Here is a 20,185-nt window from a genome sequence, read left to right as displayed (position 1 = left end):
GGGACAACCGTACGGATGATGGTTAAGAAAGAGGACAAGACATGACAACGGTGGTGAGTTAGAAAGCTATCAGGCTAGAGCCTACTAGAGTACTATTTTTCATAAAAATAAATATTACTAGTAACATAATAACTAAAATTCAAAAGACAAAAACCAGAATTGTTTTTAAGACATATTTATACTTCTTAAAAATAAGCAGATACGGGAAAAACAAAACGAAATAGGGCATTCCCCAGCACTCCATACCCAAGAAGATCCAAGCAATTTTGAGACAGATGAGATGAATCCCAAATTTTAACTCAATCTCAATTTTTCTAGACACTTTAAAAAAAAACAAAAAAAAAAGGGAATGAAAAGGAAAGGAAGAGTACTTTCCTTTCTTCGAGGTTGCTTACAGAGTCTTGAGAAATTTTATAAATGGGCCCACCTGGCCCAGAGAGACATCTAGAATGGACTCTGGAGGGCTGGTCCCTGCATTGCTGTTTGGGCATCAACTCAGTTACTCTGGCAACACAGGCGCCTGGAATCCACTGGTCAGTGGGCTCACGACTGAGCCAGGAGCCACAGGAGGGGCTCCTGACGTCCCCGTGTTCAAAAAGGGTACCCTTAGTACCATGGACAGAAAAGCAAGCAGAAAGGTTACCTAGTCAGTGGGTTTCCGCTGAAGTCAGCGATCTGTAGTGCTTTACAGAATGAGATGCTCTCTGGAATTTCAGGAATATCTGCAGAAGGAAAGAAAATGTCTATCACTGACCACGACTGTTAACAGTTTTCATCATCCTCAAGATGGACCACAGTCGCAAGGGAATATCTACAAAGTACTAACTCCGCTCAAACATGGCATGGATTCCTAAAGTACTTTTCTACATTTATTTTACATTTGCTTTCCTAATATAAGATATATTCTGAACAGAAGCACGTTCAAGAAAAACATAAAAAACAACCACCCCACCAAGTCCCATCACCTCATCAAAACTCACTGAGGGCATTCGGTTGGTAATTCCCCGTAGGCTTTATTTCCCCTATGTTTTCATATGGTTATATCAGTACAAAGTATTCTGAAGTATGCATTTTAAAATTATGGAATTTCTTCTGATTATAGGCATATTTGGAAAACACAGAAAACTCCAGTGAAGAATAAAAAACCACCAACACTCCCATCACCCAGAGACAATATTTTATTCTGATGTATGTTTTCAATTGTCAGACACACATACAGAGTGTGCGTATAAATAGATCACATTTCAAAATACTAGGTTCAAGCTTCACTTTATGTTATTTTACAAACTTTTTCCCCTGTCATTATTTTTCCAAATAGTTTCCCATTCTTAGTGGCACAAAAGCCCACTGCACACATTTCCATATTTCATGTAACCAATCCCCAGTTGTTGGACATTTAGGTTGTTTCCAAGTTCCTAACGTTATGATTATATTTATGTCCATTTCTGGTTATTTCCTTAGGCTAAGCTCCCAGAGTGTAATCACTGTGTCAGAGGCACTAACACCTCTGCAGCACTTGATAAATACTGCTAAATTGCCTTCGAGGGGGCCAGGTACACCTTTATACTTCCACCACCCGATTCAACATCTTTCCCTTCTTCCTTTCTTTCTCTTACATTTGAAAAACTGCCCATGTTATTGGTAAAATAGTCTGGCAACATTTTCTTTTATATTCCTTTGATTACTAATGAGGCTGAATATTTTTCCCCACGTTTACCTGCCACTAAACATTGCGATTCTTGAAATGACCAAAAATGCTATTTTAAATTCCTCTTTCTCTTGGTTTAAACCCTGAGGTTACAGCTTTCAGGGCTGGAAAAGGTTAGTTCATAGCATTTAATTTCAAGAATACATTTATTTTGGACGTACTAATGTTAAGAAGGGCTAAAATAGAAAAGGCTCTCTTGATCCCATGCCATTTCTTCCACCAGCTCGACAAAGGCAAGCAGAGCCAAAACACACCAAATATTTCTAAATTGGGGGTGAAAAGGAGACGGGAGAAATAAAGGGAAAAATGGATGCCCTGCTCCAACACCACAAAGTAATCAGAAGCTACATAAAAGCTCCAAGTACAAATTTAAAAGCTGCAAATATTTAAATTTGTGGTAACATTTGCCTCACACAATTCTCTGCCTTGCATGGTCGTATAAGGTAATGAAGAATACATACTATTAATGATCCTAGTTTCATAAATATGATAGCAGTATATACATATATATATATACACATACACACACACATATATATACACACAAACATACATACATATGTACACATACATGTGTGCATGTATGTGTGTATACATACATGTTGCATGCATGTGTACACATACATACACTATATATATATGTGTGTGTGTATATATATATGGCTTATCCACATTAAGAATGAACTAGTGAATATAACAAAAAGGAGGTGGACTCACAGCTATAGAGAACAAGCTAGTGGTCACCAGTTGGGTGGGGGGCAGTATAGAGGGAGGGGAGCAGGAGGTACAAACTATTAGGTATAAAATAAGCTACAAGGATATATTGTACAACCCAGGGAATATAGCCAATATTTTATAATAACTATAAATGGAGCATAAGCTTTAAAAATTGTGAATAACTATATTGTACACCTATAACTTAATACAATATTGTACATCAACTAGACTTCAATTTTAAAAAAAAGGAAAAGACCGAAAAAACAAAAGAAGGAACGAACAAAGGTACATCCATCCATCATTACACGACCAGCACGGCTATCCAGGGTGTGAGGCCTGCCCAGGTAAAAGGTGCTGGTCAGCCCTGCACTCCTGACTGTCCCTCCTCGGCCACCATTTCAGGTCCTAGTGAGCAGTTTTTATAAGGCTGAAAAAAGAGGTGCAAGGGCTGCACCCGTCACCTCACAAGTGCTAGGGAAGATCAAGCTGGCACCCACACACACACTGTACAGCAGCTTTCTGCTTGATCTGAGGAAAAGATCAAGGAAACAGAGAAAGAGGAAAGGCACATCAATTTGGTAGAAGTCTTTAATATTTCTCAGACCATCAGAAACATCCCTGAAGCTCAGGAAGATGGGCCTACCAAGGAACACATGAACTCTGGTCGGGGCTGGTCTGGAGTCAGGGTATCTGAGGGTAACAACAGCAACTTCCAGAGAACACAGCTGGACCCAGTCCAGACAGAGCTGCCTTGTAGGAAGACATTCCATCCCTAGGCAAACCAGCTTGTACACAAGATCGGCAAACAGAACATAGGTCTCAACTCCAAAGACCATTTCTTTCTACCATACGCATGTTGCTAATTTAACTGAAAAGAAGGTATTTGCCTGTAAAAATAAGAGCTTTAGACAAGGAAGGCAACAGTGTGGCTAGAAGAGTCCTGCTTACTGGTTTGCTTTAAATTACTGAAATTATCAGAGCAGAAAACTAAGGAAGGGAACGTCTGTTCCTTCTTAAATACTTAGCTAAAATATCACACCCTCAGGGACACCTCCTTTGGGCCCCAAGATTCAGTTGGATCCCCGTGCTCTCAGGTTCCTGAAATCTGTTACAGTTTTAGTTAAATAATTGTTTGGTGATGGTCAATCTCCCTTATTGAACTCTAGGCTCACTGGGAAGAAAGACCATGTGGGCCTTGTCTGTTGCTGTTTCCCCAAAGCTGACATAGTACAGTCGGCCTACAGGTTCCACATCTGGGAATTCAACCAACTGTGGATCAAAATATTAAAAAAATATTCCAGAAAGGTCCAAAAAAAGCAAAACTTCAATTTGCCTCATTGGGCAACTATTTATACAGTATTTAAATTGTATTTACAACTGTTTGCATTGTAATAGGTATTATAAGTAATCCAGAGGTGATTTAAAGGATATGGGAAGATATGCAAAGTTATATGCAAATACTATGCCATTTTACATAAGGGATTTGAGCATCCTCGGATTTTGGTATTTTTGTCCTCCACGGAGGCCGAGGGGTGACTGTACTAAGCTTAAACAGCCCACAGGTACTGAATGAATAAATGAGAAACTCACATTGCTAAATCTCTGCAAAGACAGTTGCTCTCTAATCTGAGTCATGAAATAGCCCCTGTAGGGTGGGTATTATCTCTGTTTTACTAGTAAGAAAACTGCTTGGTCCCAGATCTCTTACAAGAGATAGTATAAAGGCTGCAGGTTATTCCCAGCTGCAATCCCCTTTAACTGTCTTCCAAGTGTTTTGCTCTGGACAAATGTGAGGTTTAAGACTAAACATATGAAAAACTATAGACAAAAACCACTTCTCAATGAGGCCAAGGCTGACCACCAACCTTTTCTGCATTTATGAGGTCTGCACCCTCGGATAAACTATTTAACCTACCTGTGCCTAATTTCCTTATCTGTAAAATGGGTCATCAACAGATATTTTCAAATAATACCAGTATATCATACCTTAAGTGCTGCAGAAGTTCAGAGAAGGGAGAAAATGAAACAAAGAAGGACACTTACACTTCGAACCAAATAAGAGTAGAGGAGCAGCATAGGCAGGAATGTGACACTGGATGCAAAGTGGGGAGAGGGTAGGCCCTGGACACAGTTTGCCTGAACTTCAGGATATCAGTTTGCGGGTGTCTGGAGAGGAGGCCGGAGAAATCTCTTGACAGAAGACTACCAATGCCAGGCTGAGCTGTTTACAATTAATTTGCCAGACAAGGAGTTTCCTCTTCTCTAAAAGAGGGATAATCACAGCTCCAGCTTAGGGTTGCAAAAGAATAAAGGAGAGTCACACAAATAAAAGCACATGGTACACTCTACTGGACCTCTTTTTTATACTGGGTGGGGGATCAGTAGAGAGGACCACTATTTTCCATTCAAAGCCAAATAATTTTTTTATTGAAATATAACTGACTTACAACGTTGTATTAATTACTGCTGTACAGCAAAGTGATTCAGCTATACATATATGTATTCTTTTTTTATATTCTTTTCCATTATGGTTTATCACAGGATATTGAATATAGTTCCCTGTGCTATACAGTAGGACCTGGTTGTTTATCCATCCTACGTATAATAGCTTACATCTGCTAACCCCAGCCTCCCACTCCATCCCTCCCCCACCCCCATCCCCCTTGGCAACCACCAGTCTGTTCTCTATGTCTCTGATTCTGTTTCTGTTTCACAGATAGGTTCATTTGTGTCGCATTTTAGATTCCACGTATAAGTGATATCATATGGTATTTGTCTTTCTCTGTCTGACTTACTGCACTCTAGTATGATAATCTCTAGGTCCATCCATGTTGCTACAAATGAAGGCCGAATAATTTGAAGACGAGTGGCGTTATTAATAGAGATGAGAGGCCTGAGAGGGCTTTTGCTTCCATCCGAGAAGGAATAAAACCCTGAATGAACATCTATTTACATACAAATATTAGAAATAACTCATGAGGTTTTTCCTCTCATTAAAGAAGGCACCCCCAAACTTATAGCTGCCAACATTCAGCTTAGTTCAAGCTTCTATATAAGGTGAAACAAACAAAAAAATCTTTACTCATATTTTTCATGTATTTAAACTGGCTTTGTCTTATATACGTCCAAGAATAAAATTTGATATTTACGAAATGTCTGAAAATGATTGTAAAATTAAGTAATCTCTTCCCTACAATTTTCTTAAAATAACCTTCAATTCAGATCCATTCTAAACTACCATCATTTCTGAATCAGAATTGCTTTGAGTTAGTGAGATGTGGTTGCACTTCAAAAATAAAAATACTGAGTCTGTTGTTTACCAATATAACCATTACTACCACCTGTATACAGGCGACTGACAATCAGTTCTAAACTCTGCAGTGCCAAAAATCGTCACCACCACCAAGCAGACAACCATCCTGGCACCATGAGCCCAAGGGCTTCGGAGAGAGAATACACTTTTCACCGCAGATACTGTCATTTAGAAAGCGATTTAGAAGGACAGTGCTTGCCCTTCCTGGCACTCCTCCTATTTTCTCAGCATCCATTTTTAACATATCAGGCTGGGGTTCCACCTTCCCCAGCCCCCTAATCCTCAGAAGTAATACAGAGCCTTAGCCTGCAATCCTCTATAAGGAATCCGATGCCCAGAAGCCTCAAGGTGGACCACGCCCTTTCCTGAAAAGCTATCACCATCTCAGGGCCCCCCTTGGGATAGACACAGGCTGGACTGTGTGACCTTCCTTCTAACTCCTTCTAAGGAGTTTAGAACCTTCCAGGGCATTTCCTGTCACAGAGAACGGTGCACGAACGGCCTGTCCAGTCTATGATCGCAGCCCCTGCGTGCAGTGGAATAAGTTCTTTCTGAATAACTGAGTTACTCACTGGCATTTCTTCTGGTTCTATATAAACAGCATCTCTTCTCCTGGGTTCAAGACCTGTCTGAGGTCCGCAGTTACAGTGCGAGGCTCTCTCCACCAAGAGATCATGAAATGCGAAACAGAACGAAAGTCTGCAGGCCCGCAGCAGGCGTGCAACACTACTGAATTACCTACCAACTGCGCTGGGCCTGGAATCCAGAGACAGACTCCAGGCCCTGCGCACGGGGATGCCTTCACTGCCGGGCGGCCCTGCTCCTCGCAAAGGGCTGCTGGCCTCCTCTGCCTTGTCCACCACCCCAGGCTACTGAGAGGTACGATGAGATGATGTACAGGGTAACGTGGTAAAGTACACAAATGTAAAGGGCTAGGTGGGGGGAGGTGTTCCCCCCCGAGGGGCACAGGCTGGCTCTGTCACTTTTTCTATCAACGTGTGGGGTCTGGGGCACATGGTCCCCCCCTCCTCTCACCCCGACACACTCAGACCAGAGGGGAAACTGTCCTCAAGACCTCTGTCAGCACAGAGGGAACTGAGTCTCTACTTAAGCATTTTGTTATCAGTATCCCATCTCAGAGAAATGTGCAGCTGCACGAACCGTCAGGCATTGAGGGCAGTACCTCAACGCATCACTGATACTAAACCACATCAGAAACAAACAAAAAATAAGACAGCACAAGCAAACGGCGCCATGGCAACGACAGCCACCCCTGAACTGCCCTCAGAGATCCAGGGGCAGAGGTGACCCAACAGCCACCTGGCCGTCCCAGAGGCACCCGGGTACCAGACTCTAACCTCCCCTGGCCTCTGCGGTGACATTCCACAAGCCACCTCGAGACTTGTCCTGGGAATAGATGTGCACCAGGGCCCACCAGCCAGTGCTGGCCGCCATGGAGGCAGGCGCACACACACCTCCCTTCAACCACATATACACCTATACTTTTTAGCACAGTACTTCTACTTTAGAGGAAGATTTGAAATTGCTCCCCACTGCCTGGAGCTCTGAGAAGCCCCCTTTGCAGTCGGTCACCTGACAGTTGTTGTCACCGCCACCTTGGACACAAGTAGCAGGTCTCAGGCACTGAGAGAACAGCAGGGGACAGACTCAAGGTCAGGAAGTGACAGGTACAGGTCTGAAAGAGGAACTCCTCCGAACCCTGTTACACCACTTGACCGTGTGGCCCCAGATAAGAAGAGATGCCTTTCTGAGGGTCTTCATGCATCATCTAATCCCAAAAACAAAGAGTGGGATGGATGGTGGTGGTCCCGCAAGCAGATGCAGAAGCAGGCCTGGAAACATTAACTAAACAGCCCAAGGTCACTGTGCTCACGTGTGGAGGAGCAGAGCTTTGAAATTCGGGTCCATCTGCTTCACAGCGAGGAAGAGGACAGTCAGATTCCATTGGTTCCAAATGTGCTGGAGAAAGAGATGCTGGAGGAAATGCACCTGGGGAGACAGACGAGGTGGGAATACAGGCCCGCGGTTCCGAGAAAGGCCTGGGCAGTCATCTCACCCAGAGACAGGGTGGGTGAACTCTGTTGTGAGAGCCCCCAACAGGCAGCTGGGGGCAAAGCCAAGAGGTCGAGGGAGCAAAGGGGTCCCCGAGGGGGTGGGTCTATGGTGAGGCCAGCAGGTAGGGGACACGGGCTGGGCCGCAGGGATCTGCTGCCACCGTCCAGAGGCGCCAACAGAGAGAGTGGTTTGAGGGGAATCAAACCGCAAAGGTGGAGAAGCCAGGTCGCCTGCCGGTTCCTGTGGACAGAGAGGAACGGAGGGCATATAGCAGCTGCCCAACTCCAGTCTCAGACACGGGGCTCCTGGCCAGCAACATGGGGAAACGGGGAGACAGTGGCACGACTTTCCAACCATGAAGCCAGATGTGTGTATTGACAAGGGTCACTGTCCTCTGGGCTCTGTTTAATCCGAGATTATAGCCTGACTGCGGCCTCGAAATCTCCTGGCTTTTTACTCAATGACAATGAGTTCTTACCAAAATAAAGACTTAGCAATCCTGTGTCACAATCCCTCTAAACTAAATCCTGCTGTTCCATTACATCTGAAAGTCTGCGAGCCTGGAGACTTCGGAGTGTGCCGTCAAAAGGCCTGGCAATCCAGGGGAGAGAGGAAGGAGGGGGTTATGGCTTGAGGAGAAAACCAAGGTCAAGGGGAAAGTTCACTGTAGCGCGCCTGGGTCTGATCTTTCTGTTTGGGACATCTGCGGGGTGGGCGGAGAGGCAGACAGAAGTAGGATGAAGGAGCGTGGGTGCTCATGCCCGTCTTTGCTCAGAAGGCAGCACGGAGGGGACGCAGGGCCGAGGGGAGGCTGAGGGTGGAGGCTTCAGAACCCCGTCCCTGTCCACATCCACAGGGAAAGACGGAAGGGGCACCTGGAGGCGCGGGTGCAGACGAGGGAGAAGTCCACAGGCTGGGAGATGCCCCTTCCCACAGCAGAGGCAAGTGACAAAACCCCCAACATGAAACATGCTCAGCAAACAGTGAACCCCGCATCCACGAGGTGCATGCAGTGGGCAGGGAAGACGGGAGGCTCACCCTGGCATGGAGAGGGGGATCCCGTCACATATAAACACCATGAATGCAGGCCTGGCCAAAGACAGGATTCAAACACAACAAGGACTAAACAACCAGCTGTGAACAGAATGAGCGCGTGAAAAGAGATGCTGCCGGGCCATGGTGAAATACTGAATGCTATGACTTCAGGCTCGCTCTGTACATCATGCTGCTTCATTGAGGACTATTTACTGCTCAGGTAAAACAGGGCCCTGTGTGCCAAACGGGCTGGCTGACTGCTGGCTGCCTGATACCATCCTGCTTAAAAATACCCGGGATTGTCAAGAAAGGCTCAGTATGAACGCGTGATCCCAGTCTGCATTTGCTGCCCCAGCTGTTCCTCAGGGTGTGCAGGGAAAAAAATAATAATGTGAAGTGGACATTTTTTGTTTTCAAAGGCACCATCTCAGTTATCACATTATTCCAACACCCAGGGACTCGCCCAGGAGGCAGCCGGCCTCTGTAGACAAAAGACGTGATTCCTGCCCTAGCAGCCTTTCCAGCATCTGGAAGGAAAAATGGGAACAGACAGTGCAGGGCAGAAAGGCTGGCATGGCCTCTGCGTGGTGCATGGGGAAGGTGGGACACGGGCCCTTTGTCAAAGTTTTATTTTGAGTCTTGGTAACTTGTGCTGGGAACAAATTTTCCCAGCCCAGAGGGTTTTCACCTAATTCCAGCCACAATTACAAAAATAACCTTTACTCCTCAGCTTTTCCTCCCCAGCAGAGCTGGCTCAATAAACACAAATATGTCCCGAGATACAAGCTCTCCTGTTTTGGAAAAAAAAAAAAAAATTCACCGGAAACAAAGAATTACAGAAAAGTAAATGTTAGGTTTCATACCGAATGAGAAGGGGGGTTGGGGGGAATGTGGACAGTTTGGCATTCTTTCTATTTGCCCTCCTCCCAAAATAAAATATATAGGATTTTGAAATAATGTCTAGTTAAACCTCAAGATAACAGCAACTAAATATCGAAACCAAAAAACAATATTTGTATTCATCAGCTATTTTAACAGTCACTCAAAATTACCGCTCATTTTAATTACTCCCATTTAATATGGACAAAATCACAACTCCTGGTATCTATGCACCAAAATTCTCTAGGGAAATGAGGTCTTCCAATGGATCCAGGAAGCTATGATCCAGAAATGAAGGCTTCTGCTCTCCCCCCAAGCTCCTCCATCTTCTGAGACTGCACACCCTTTCCCTCCCCTGAACTGCAGATAAGCACCTGGGGTCAGGGTCCCCCTGCACGTGGATTCTGTGGGTCTGGCCCCGTGCTGCTCGTGACACCTTTATAAGTGTACTTCACCTTTCCAGTTAGCATCTGTGACCGTCAGCTGAGATAAACATCCTCTCACACCACCACACCACACACGGTGTTTGCCAACTGACAGACCACAGGCTGGGGTGAGTCATTCAGACTCCTAAAGCCACGCTCTGTGGAACACAGAGAACAGAGGACAGGGCGCAGGGCTGGGGGCGACAGTGTGTTCTCCACAAGTGCAGGGAGAAGCCTCCTGGCCCAGAGGAACTCGCCAGAACGCTGAGGGTCAAGAGTTCCCACCAGCCCCTCCCAGGGCACATCCCTAACCCGGGGCCAAAAAAAACACTGAGGATCCCAGAGGCTGGGGATTACCAAATTTCACAGAACAGAAGAACCACTCGGAGCGCTTCCTCGATGAAAGGGCTGGGCCCACTCCGAGCCAACGGATTCACAGGGTCTAGGGTCTGGAGAAGGAATCTGCATTTTAATCCAGCTCTCCTGGAGATGCAGAGTAAAAGGGTCTTCAAGCCCCCGAGAAACACTGAGGCATTTAACCTAATTGGTTCTCAGCCCTGAACGGACATCAGAATCACCTGGTGTCATCATCGCCCGAGATTGCAGTAAGTCAGCCTGCGTGGGATCCAGGAAGAAAGACAAATATCATATGATAGCACTTCTCTGTAGAATCTAAAAGAAATGATACAGATGAACTTATTTACAAAACAGAAGCAGACTCACAGACATAGAAAGCAAAGGGGAAAGGGGGTGGAGAGGGATAAACTAGGAGCTTGGGATTAATAGACACACGCTACTATATATAAAATAAATAAACAACAAGGTCCTACTGTGTAGCACAGGGAACTATATTCAATACCTTGTAATAACCTATAATGGAAAAGAATCTGAAAAAGAATATATTTTTAACATATTTATTTACATATATATTTTTATAACTGAATATATATTTATATAACTGAACCACTTTGCTGTACACCAGAAACTAACACAACATTGTAAATCAACTATATGGCAATAAAAAAAAACAAAAAACCCTACCTCAGGTGAATCTAAGATGCAGCCAGGTCAGGGCCCACTGATGATGAGGCCCTGGCTGTGTTCGTGTGGTACCTAACTTACCCGACAATTACTCACAGCTCCTGTCCACCATCCACCTCCAGAGTAAAGCTATTTCTGCTCTTAGACGGAAGCCCAGCGTACAACACGTAAGGCTACGTGCGCTGAGCGCCTGCTTGATCAGACTGCTTCAAAGGGAGCCAGAACAGTGATGGGAGGTAAAGTAAAGCTGTCGTGTTGTTTGGAAGAAGATGGGGACAAGAGTAGGGGGAAGAGGTGGGGTAAAGATGCAAAGGGGGTCTGTTTGAATCTAATTAACGGCCTCCTTCCCATTTTTAGATAAAATCAATTTTTAAGAACTCCCTCTACCTGTAATACAAGTACACTTTTTCAACACTAACCCTAAAAAGAAAAGAGGTTAAACTAGAAAACAGAGTGCAAAAGTATTCTAAAAAGGGCTCAAAAACATGTTTATGCTATTCCAAAAAATACTGTAGAAAAGGTATGATATTAGTAACAATTTCAGGTGTACAGCAAAGTGATTCAGACATATAGATATATACAGACAGATTCTTTTTCAGATTCTTTTCTCTTATAGGTTATTACAGAATATTAAGTACAGTTCCCTGTACTATACAGTAGGTCCTTGTTTGTTATCTATTTTATATATGGTAGTGTGTACTTGTTAATCCCAAACTCCTAATTTATCCCTCCCCCCCATTTCCCTTTGGTAACCATAAGTTTGTTTTCTATGTCCGTGGGTCTATTTCTGTTTTCTATATAAGGTCATTTGTATCTTTTGTTTTTCAGATTCCACAAATAAGTGATATCATATATTTGTCTTTCTCTGTCTAACTTACTTCACTTAGTATGATAATATCTAAGTCCATCCCTGTTGCTGCAAATGGCATTATTTCATTCTTTTTATGGCTGAGTAGTATTCCATTGTATATATGTGTATGTGTGTGTGTGGGTATACATATATACATCTGTGTATCTGTGAGATAGATAGATATATCAATCACATCTTCTTTATCCATTCATCTGTCAATGGACATTTAAGTCACTTCCATGTCTTGGCTATTGTAAATAGTGCTGCTATGAACACTGGGGTGCATGTATCTTTTCAAATTATGGTTACGGTTAGGTTCTTAAATGAGTGGCTCCTGGCTCCAATTTAATTTACATGAGTTTCCCTGGAGATTAAAATGCAGACTCCGGGGATCCTGCTCTGGGAATTCTGAACGTGTAGTCCTTGGGGAAGGTGGGAAATATGCAATTTTAACAAAGATTCTGACGTAGGCGGTCCCAGAGCCCACCTGGAGAAACACTGCTCCAAGTGAAGGAAGGAAGACCAAAACCCAAAGTCTAACTTTCCAGGTAGAAAGAATTCTTGCTCCCATCGTATCTGAAATCCCCTTTCTCTGTGGTCTGATGGTCAGCAGGACATTCTGATTTGCTGGACTCTGTCATCTTTTTCTCCATCCTCCCTTTTACACCTACAAGCATGGTTTTGCCCACATGGTCTGTAGGCCTCTGCGGCGAGACTGTAGCTTGTCGTTTCTTGGACAGGATTCTTCCTTCTGCTCTATCTGTGATAACATCCCAGCTCCTGGCATGCAGAGAAAGCACAATAAAATTTTCTCGAAGTTCCTATGTGCTTCTTTTCAAGAACTTAAAATCCGTTATAAAGATCACACCTTATAATGCCATGGAAGTGCTAAACCTCACATTTCATTGATTCTCTGCCAGCCATCTACCAGTTTCTGAACTGATTAATTCACATAATTCAAGAAATCTGCACCTAAGGCTGGATAGAGGGGCTGCAGACCCTGCACCTTGTTACAAAGCACCATTCAGAGAATAAGCGCTCCTACAAATCAAAAAGCGACAAGAACAGGGGCTCTCCTCTTGTATCCAGTTTCTCTCTGAAGTTAAAACGGAAGCAAGGGCAAAGCCTAAGAGAGCACCCTATTCATTCACGTGTCCCTATATCAGACTATTTACGCAGCTAATACTTGGTGAACCCTGGTGACTTATGTCAGGCTATGTTGCAGAAGCTAAGGAGGCAAAGGTGAGGCACGGCCTTTGCCCACAATGATCTTAAAATGCAGTGGGGAAGAGAGGTGTCATAAAAATAAGCCCAGTGTAGTGTGACACCCAACACGGGCAACCTCACCAGGGCAGGGAGAGCCTGTGAGTGGGAAGGGCAGGTTGATGACTTAAACTTTGCCTCCATTGACTTTTTATAATGAACCATATACTGCTTTCCTAATTATAAAAAAAAAAAAAAAATCCCAAGGTGAAATAAACTTGGAAATACAATGGGTAAATGCAACCATTAAAGGATCGTAGAAGGAGAAACACTGTCTGTGGTCCTCAACACTTAACATGGAATAACCAGGCTTAAAATGCCAGAGTCCACTCTCATCCCAACCATCGCTGATGACCAGACTCCAGAAAAAAGAATATTGGTGACTGGTTTCCCCCACCTTTTGCCTTCTGGGTGTGCCTGAGACGGCTCATTCCCATGCCAGACACCCATCAAACCCATACACATTATGACCCAACTTATGAAACTCCTCCATTAATTATATCACGGTCAGCCGTCCAAGACACACATCACGTCAGGGTCACTCCCGTGCCTTAGAACTGGCAGATCCAGCAGGAAACCGTGATGGCTGTTGTTTCCTCCTGGAAATGGGGGCTGCAGGTGTTTTTCAAGCACTTCTCTGATCTCGCAAAGAGAGTCCGGAGAAAGGCACAAAACAACAAGCAATGAATGCCATAAACCGCTCGGGCATTGCTTCTCCGGTCACAGATGACCTCCCAGATGCCAAATCAGCCCACGTTCACTGCCCATCCAGCCCCTTTTTCCAGGCAGCCTTCCCGGATGTGCTTCCCGCATCTGGCTCCCAGGCAAGGTCTTGGGATGCTCCCGTTTCTCCACCTGCTCCTTCCCAGCCTCTCTCAGGCTCCTTTTCATCGGTCCTTTCACGACGGTGCTCCCCAAGGTCCTGCCTTCCCGCAGCCGTGCCTGGACCGTCTCACCTGTGGCGACAACTCCATCCATTGATCTGCAAGCGTTAGCTCCACCCGTGAGGTCAGTCCTCCGGGGAGTCTGACGTGGTGGCAGTCGGCCACGCTCTCGCTCGGCTTGTCTATGACACCAGCCAGCACTGCTGAGCAGACCAACCGCCACTCCTTCTTGGATCTTCCTCTGCTCTGCCTTAAATGGTGACATCCTGCACGCCCCTGCCCTTCATTCCCGCAGCCCCAGATATCCCCTGCACAAGGATGCCTCCCTAACCTTCACCTCCCCTGAGCCTCAGACCCTGATACTCAGCTGCCCACCGAACACCTCCACTGGGATCTTCCAAAGGCATCTCCCCCTCATCTTTGCTCTCAGTTCTGTCCTGTCTTGCGTCTCCCGTCTCCCCACGGTGGGAAGTGGGAGTTTATCCCAGTCGCAGACCTCTCACTCGCCCTTTCCTCCACATCCAACACATCCCCTCCCCATCTGTCACCCACACGCCTGGTCCAGTATCTCCCTTTTTCCTGCCCCCCCCCTCCAGTCTCTCCATTACCCACATGGATGCCTAGCCTCTGCCTCCAGGCTGCCCCCATTCAACCCCATGCTCCCTGCTGGTGCCGGGAGACCTGGGAGTCACGCCCCGGCTGGACACCCTTTCACAGCGCCAATCCTACCCCCACCCCCCGGGTTTCAAGAAAACACTCCCTAGCCGAGCCCACAGGCCCCCGTGATCCCGCCGCCATCCACCTCTCTCCGGCCTCGTCTCTTGCCATGCGCTACGGTAATACCTTGCGTTTCCCAAATTTCAGACCTTCAGACACACACACACACGCTATATCATCTGCCCAGGAACATCCTTCTTGTCCTTCTTGTCATTTCTTCGTCTCTACCTGCAACTTGTTCCTCAGAGCTTGAGTAAATGTCATCTTTCCCAGGAAGTCTTCTTAATACTCTTCCCTTCCCCAGGAATGACGGAGACCCCACCCCACCCTGGGCTCCTTCAGGCACACCTCTGACACCGTCCTGTCATCGCAGATGGACCTGGGCCTTTCATTCCTGTCCCCTAAATCCCTTGAGAGCCATCACCAATCGACCACTAGCCAGCTACCACTGGCTCCTAGCACAGAACTCGAATACCTGGTGCTAGTTTAAAAATTCAGGAAATGAATACAACTCATTCTAAAACTCTGTTCCTGCTCCCTTGTCCCTTATCTCAGTGAAGTGTGCGTTCCGGCCAAGACTTCACCAGTGCTTTGCTGGGCCTTTGGAAATACTCTGCCGTTATTTAGAATGCTTATCTGAGTTTCTCTCTTCCCATCTGGATCCCTGAGGAAGGTCAGAATGGTTGCCAGCACAGTCAAGAGGCATTTTAGAAATAAGAATAACTTCAGCTGGCTGCAGGGAAGGTCTCCAGAAGACCATCTGCTTAGGAAATGCCAACGAGCTACAGGGAGACCTCCTTGCCACGGTCCAGTGGGTCACATATAAAGGCTGACTGGTCCAGGACAAAAGCCCAAGGCAGGGACCTTGATAAGAAGGTCTGACTTATGGATGAAAAAGATGTGGTACATACACATAATGGAATATTAGCCATTAAAAAGAATGAAAGAATGCCATTAGCAGCAACATGGATGGACCTAGAGATTATCATACTAAGTGAAGTAAGTCAGATGGAGAAAGACTAATAACATATGATATCACTTACATGTGGAATCTAAAAAACAAAAAAAGATACAAATGAACTTACAAAACAGAATCAGACTCACAGACATAGAAAACAAATGTGTGGCTACCAAAGGGGAAACGTGGCGGGGGGAGGGATACATTAGGAGCTTAGGATTAACATATGCACACTACTATATCAAAATAGACAACCAACAAGGACCTGGTGTAAAGCACAAGGAGCTCTGCTCAGTGCTCTGTAATAACTTATATGGGTAAAGACTCTGAAAAAGAATGGATGGCTGTATACGTGTAACTGAATCACTTAAGTGTACACCTAAAACTAATACAACATTGTAAATCAACTGTAGTCCAATACAAGATAAAAATTAAATTTAGGGGCTTCCCTGGTGGCACAGTGGTTGGGAGTCCACCTGTCGGTGCAGGGGACGCGGGTTCGTGCCCCGGTCCGGGAGGATCCCACATGCCGCGGAGCGGCTGGGCCGGTGAGCCATGGCCGCTGAGCCTGCGCGTCCGGAGCCTGTGCTCCGCAACAGGAGAGGCCACAGCAGTGAGAGGCCCGCGTACCGCAAAAAAAAAAAAAAAAAAAAAAAAAAAAATTAAATTTAAAAAAAGTTATGAAGGCCCGAGTTAGGTGAGGGAGGGAGGAACACCCGTGACCCACTCAGTTCCCGGGGTGCCTGCTGCCACCCCGACTTAGTTGAGGCCTCTGTGGTGTTACTTGGGGCTCCCCCACCCCACTCCCCAGCTCCAGGCCGCCTTTTGCTGGGGATGCGTGTGGAGTCATTGGCACCTGGCCCTCTCATGTTTGTCTACCTTGCTCAGGCCCCCTTGTTCCTCTTGGTCTACCACTCATCCACCCCACTGAATGGAGGAAGCCTATGCTTTCACATCCTGCAACGCCATCAAACAAAGGGTGAAGAGCAAAGTTAAACACTCCAGGGCATCAACCCTTAACGTGCAATAGCACTTCCACTGAGCACCTTCACAAACAAAACGTATGTTAGGTAAACACGGAGCTGATTGCTTCACAGAACCTCAAAAGCAGCGGAGCGCTAGTGCTGGGTCTGCTTCTGCCCACGTTCTTTCCCGTGTCCCTCTCTCTGCAGCCGCATGGCCCTGGGGGTGGCTGTGTCTCCCTGACTGATTTCAGCACGAGAATCCTAAGTCAGGTAGAGACTTCTAAACTTCTTACTCACCTCTTACCTCACTCTGTCTGGCTGCCTTTGACTTATCACATCCTCTGGAAATTTCTCCATCTTGTTGGTTATCTACACCAATCCTACCTTTGAAACCTGTAGCTTCCTGTTGGCATTAAAGTTACAGATCAGTTCGTGTTTTCTCCAGAAAGACGAAAAGGCAAGAGTTATTGATGAATCTGCCTTGTGAAAACAGTTAAATATTTAACAATAAAGGTTTGGGAAATGTTCGCAAACCTATGTGAAGTGAACAAAAGCAAGACAGAAATATCTATGTGGTGCATAACCCCAATTTTTGTGAAGCACGTTATGAAAAGGAAAGAGATGAAGAGAATACATAAAAACATTAATGATGACTATTTCTGGGTAGTAAGATATGACACTTTTCTATTGGGGAGACAGAACTGTGATCTGGAATCTAACAAACCTGGATCCACTGCTCACTCACCCTGCCACCAAAGACAAGGTTTTTAAATCTGAGACTCGGTTTTCTCACCTGTTAAAAAGGGGGATGCAAATTTCCTTCTTGGAGGTGGTTTGAGGATTAAAGGCGATAAAACACGACGCACTTGCTTAGCCTCACAGCTCGTACACAGTAAGCCCTCAGTAAGTATTCTGGGGATAAAGATTCACACAGTTCTCTTGGTTTTTCAACAGTGTTTCTTTACGTTTCCTTATTATTAATTCTCAACAAGCAACATGTGCTTTAGAACACATAAGCTGGAAAAGCAACGATCCTGATAATTCCTTGCTCTACCCTTCCCCAGTCTTCTCAAGGACAGGTCAAATGGAATTCACTTTAAGTACAGCGAGGAAAAAGGAAAAAAAAGGACACCAGCTAAACTGGGGCTACTCTATGTTGCAAAGAAGAATTTCCCAGAGGGAAACCTGCTGGCTAGCCCAGGCAGAGCCTCAGGTGTACTCCATGGGTGAGATGAATGTCGGTGGGTTAAGCAGGTGAGTCACCCAGTCGCCAGGTCAGTGACAGTGTGCTCAGAGAAGATAAGGCTATGAAAATGTGTGCCACGCTAAGTAAATTCACGTGGGACCAGTGATCGATCTGTATGCCGATGGAGCCAGGTACTGATGTCAACATGTCAGCGTGTCACCTGTCTTCAGCATCCTTTTCAAGAATTAAACGCCCCATCACAGTGCTTGCAGAATATTCACACTCTGAGAAAAGAACATGATATGATCTTAGCCACTGGCAGTTAGAGACAAAGTCCTATCCATAGGAGAGGGCCACACCTACTTCCAAGGGACCTGGGACGTTCACGTTGTCTAATCTCTTTACTTTTCTTTCAAAGGTAAAGCCCCATACAGTCTTCATTTTTGGCTTTCCTTGTTCTACGCTTCTGGCAACACACCGGTCTTTTGCCAAGACAGCACAACGATGACCTCAGAAGGGTCACATCAGAGCATCCCAAGAAAGCCCTATGTTCTTTCATTAGATGATATTTCCTTTTTGGACATAAAAGATGGACAAATCGGGCTTCCCTGGTGGCGCAGTGGTTGAGAGTCCGCCTGCCGATGCAGGGGACACGGGTTCGTGCCCCGGTCCGGGAAGATCCCACATGCCGCGGAGCGGCTGAGCCTGTGAGCCATGGCCGCTGACCCTGCGCATCTGGAGCCTGTGCTCCACAATGGGAGAGGCCACAACAGTGAGAGGCCCGTGTACAGCAAAAAAAAAAAAAAAAAAAAAAAAGATGGACAAATCACCTCATAGGGTGGACCAGTTCTACTGGTGGTTGAATTCATTCACTAGGTAGAATTTCATGAGTTTAACTCTCTTAGGATGACTTTTTCCTATTTTCATCTCCAAATGCAAAGAGCACTTAGTCATAAATATTGCCTGTATTCTTTCTCTCAAAATAGACTAGAACTATCAGCTCTACCTTTATCATGCTCAATGTTCCCCAAATAATGAAAAGTGCCACCCCTCTGGGTTTCCCATTTCAGCTCCATCACTAACTAGAAATACAACTTGGAGGCATACCACAACTTCTTCAAGCCCCAGCCTCCTCATCCTCGTCAGTCATCCTGAGATGCTTCTACCCAGCTCCCAAGATTGGTGTATTGAGTAGATAAAATACGGGTGTGACGAAACAGCACAATGCCTAGCGTAAGGCACACAGTATCTAGACATCACTTCAGGTAGAAAGCTCCCTGTGTCACTCTAGCCTTCAGACGTGCTCGTGTCCTCACCCCTGCCCTGCATGCTTATTCTCACAGTCCTAGTGCAGATCCTCATGACCCAAAACAAAGGACAATAACAGGGTTAATTCCAGCAGCCAACACTGAGTGTTCATTACATGCAAGGCATGTTTTTAAGCCCTTTACACACACAGCCTCTTTTAAGAGTCACAATACCATTTCCCAGATGAAGAAACTGAGACACAGAGAACTGAAATAACTTATCCAAGATGGTGACCCCTGTCCTGAAAATCTTTCAGGACCCCATGTTCACCAGAGCAAGCGCCTCAAACACCCCTCATACATAAAACTCTTGTTTTCAAATTATACTTTAAACCAGTTTCTAAAAATTCAAATTAAAAAAAAAATCATGCATACTTGCACAGGTCTTATGCAGTTAGCAAATGGGTGGCCACCCATCATGTCGATCCGTGTCTGGGTTTACACATTTCCGTGCAGGTGTGGAAAGGAGGCTACCCTTCCTCTTTGGGGGCACACATCTGAATTTCCTGCACATGGGTCACTCACTGGAAGGTTGTGACAGTGCAACAGAATCGTGTGTGTGTCTGTGTCTGTGTCTGTGTGTGTGTGTGTGTGTTTACTAGGCCTGTATGTGATCAGTGACATAAAACCGTACAATTCCAGGATTCAATTAAATGCCAGTTGGGGCAGCTGCTGCTCACGCCTTACCAACAGCTGGCTTTCTCTTTTTCTTGTGTAAATACCTAACTGCACTTCCCACCTCCTTTCAGTTAAGCTGGGGACATGAAACTGGCCAACAGACCATGGATGGGGATGATGTAGGCCACTTCTCAACACAGCCCATAAAAATCACCCAGGCACAAACCCCGTTTTCCCCTCCCA

At 45.6% G+C, this 20,185-nt stretch overlaps 1 protein-coding gene across 2 annotated transcripts in view; it reads right to left on the bottom strand.

Moving 5' to 3' along the window:
• LRRC1 (leucine rich repeat containing 1) overlaps window positions 1-20,185 on the bottom strand; it is a 127,551-nt gene that overhangs the window by 53,765 nt on the left and 53,601 nt on the right. For both annotated transcript variants that reach the window (XM_067753436.1, XM_067753435.1), the window contains exon 3: window positions 644-722. In XM_067753436.1, coding sequence (XP_067609537.1) covers window positions 644-722 — 79 coding nt within the window. The remainder of the gene's footprint in view (window positions 1-643; window positions 723-20,185) is intronic.

This window comes from Pseudorca crassidens, chromosome 10 (assembly GCF_039906515.1).
Source record: "Pseudorca crassidens isolate mPseCra1 chromosome 10, mPseCra1.hap1, whole genome shotgun sequence".
Taxonomy (NCBI): domain Eukaryota; kingdom Metazoa; phylum Chordata; class Mammalia; order Artiodactyla; family Delphinidae; genus Pseudorca; species Pseudorca crassidens.
The sequence above is the reverse complement of the archived record's forward strand: the minus strand, read 5'-3'. Positions and strand labels throughout refer to the sequence as shown.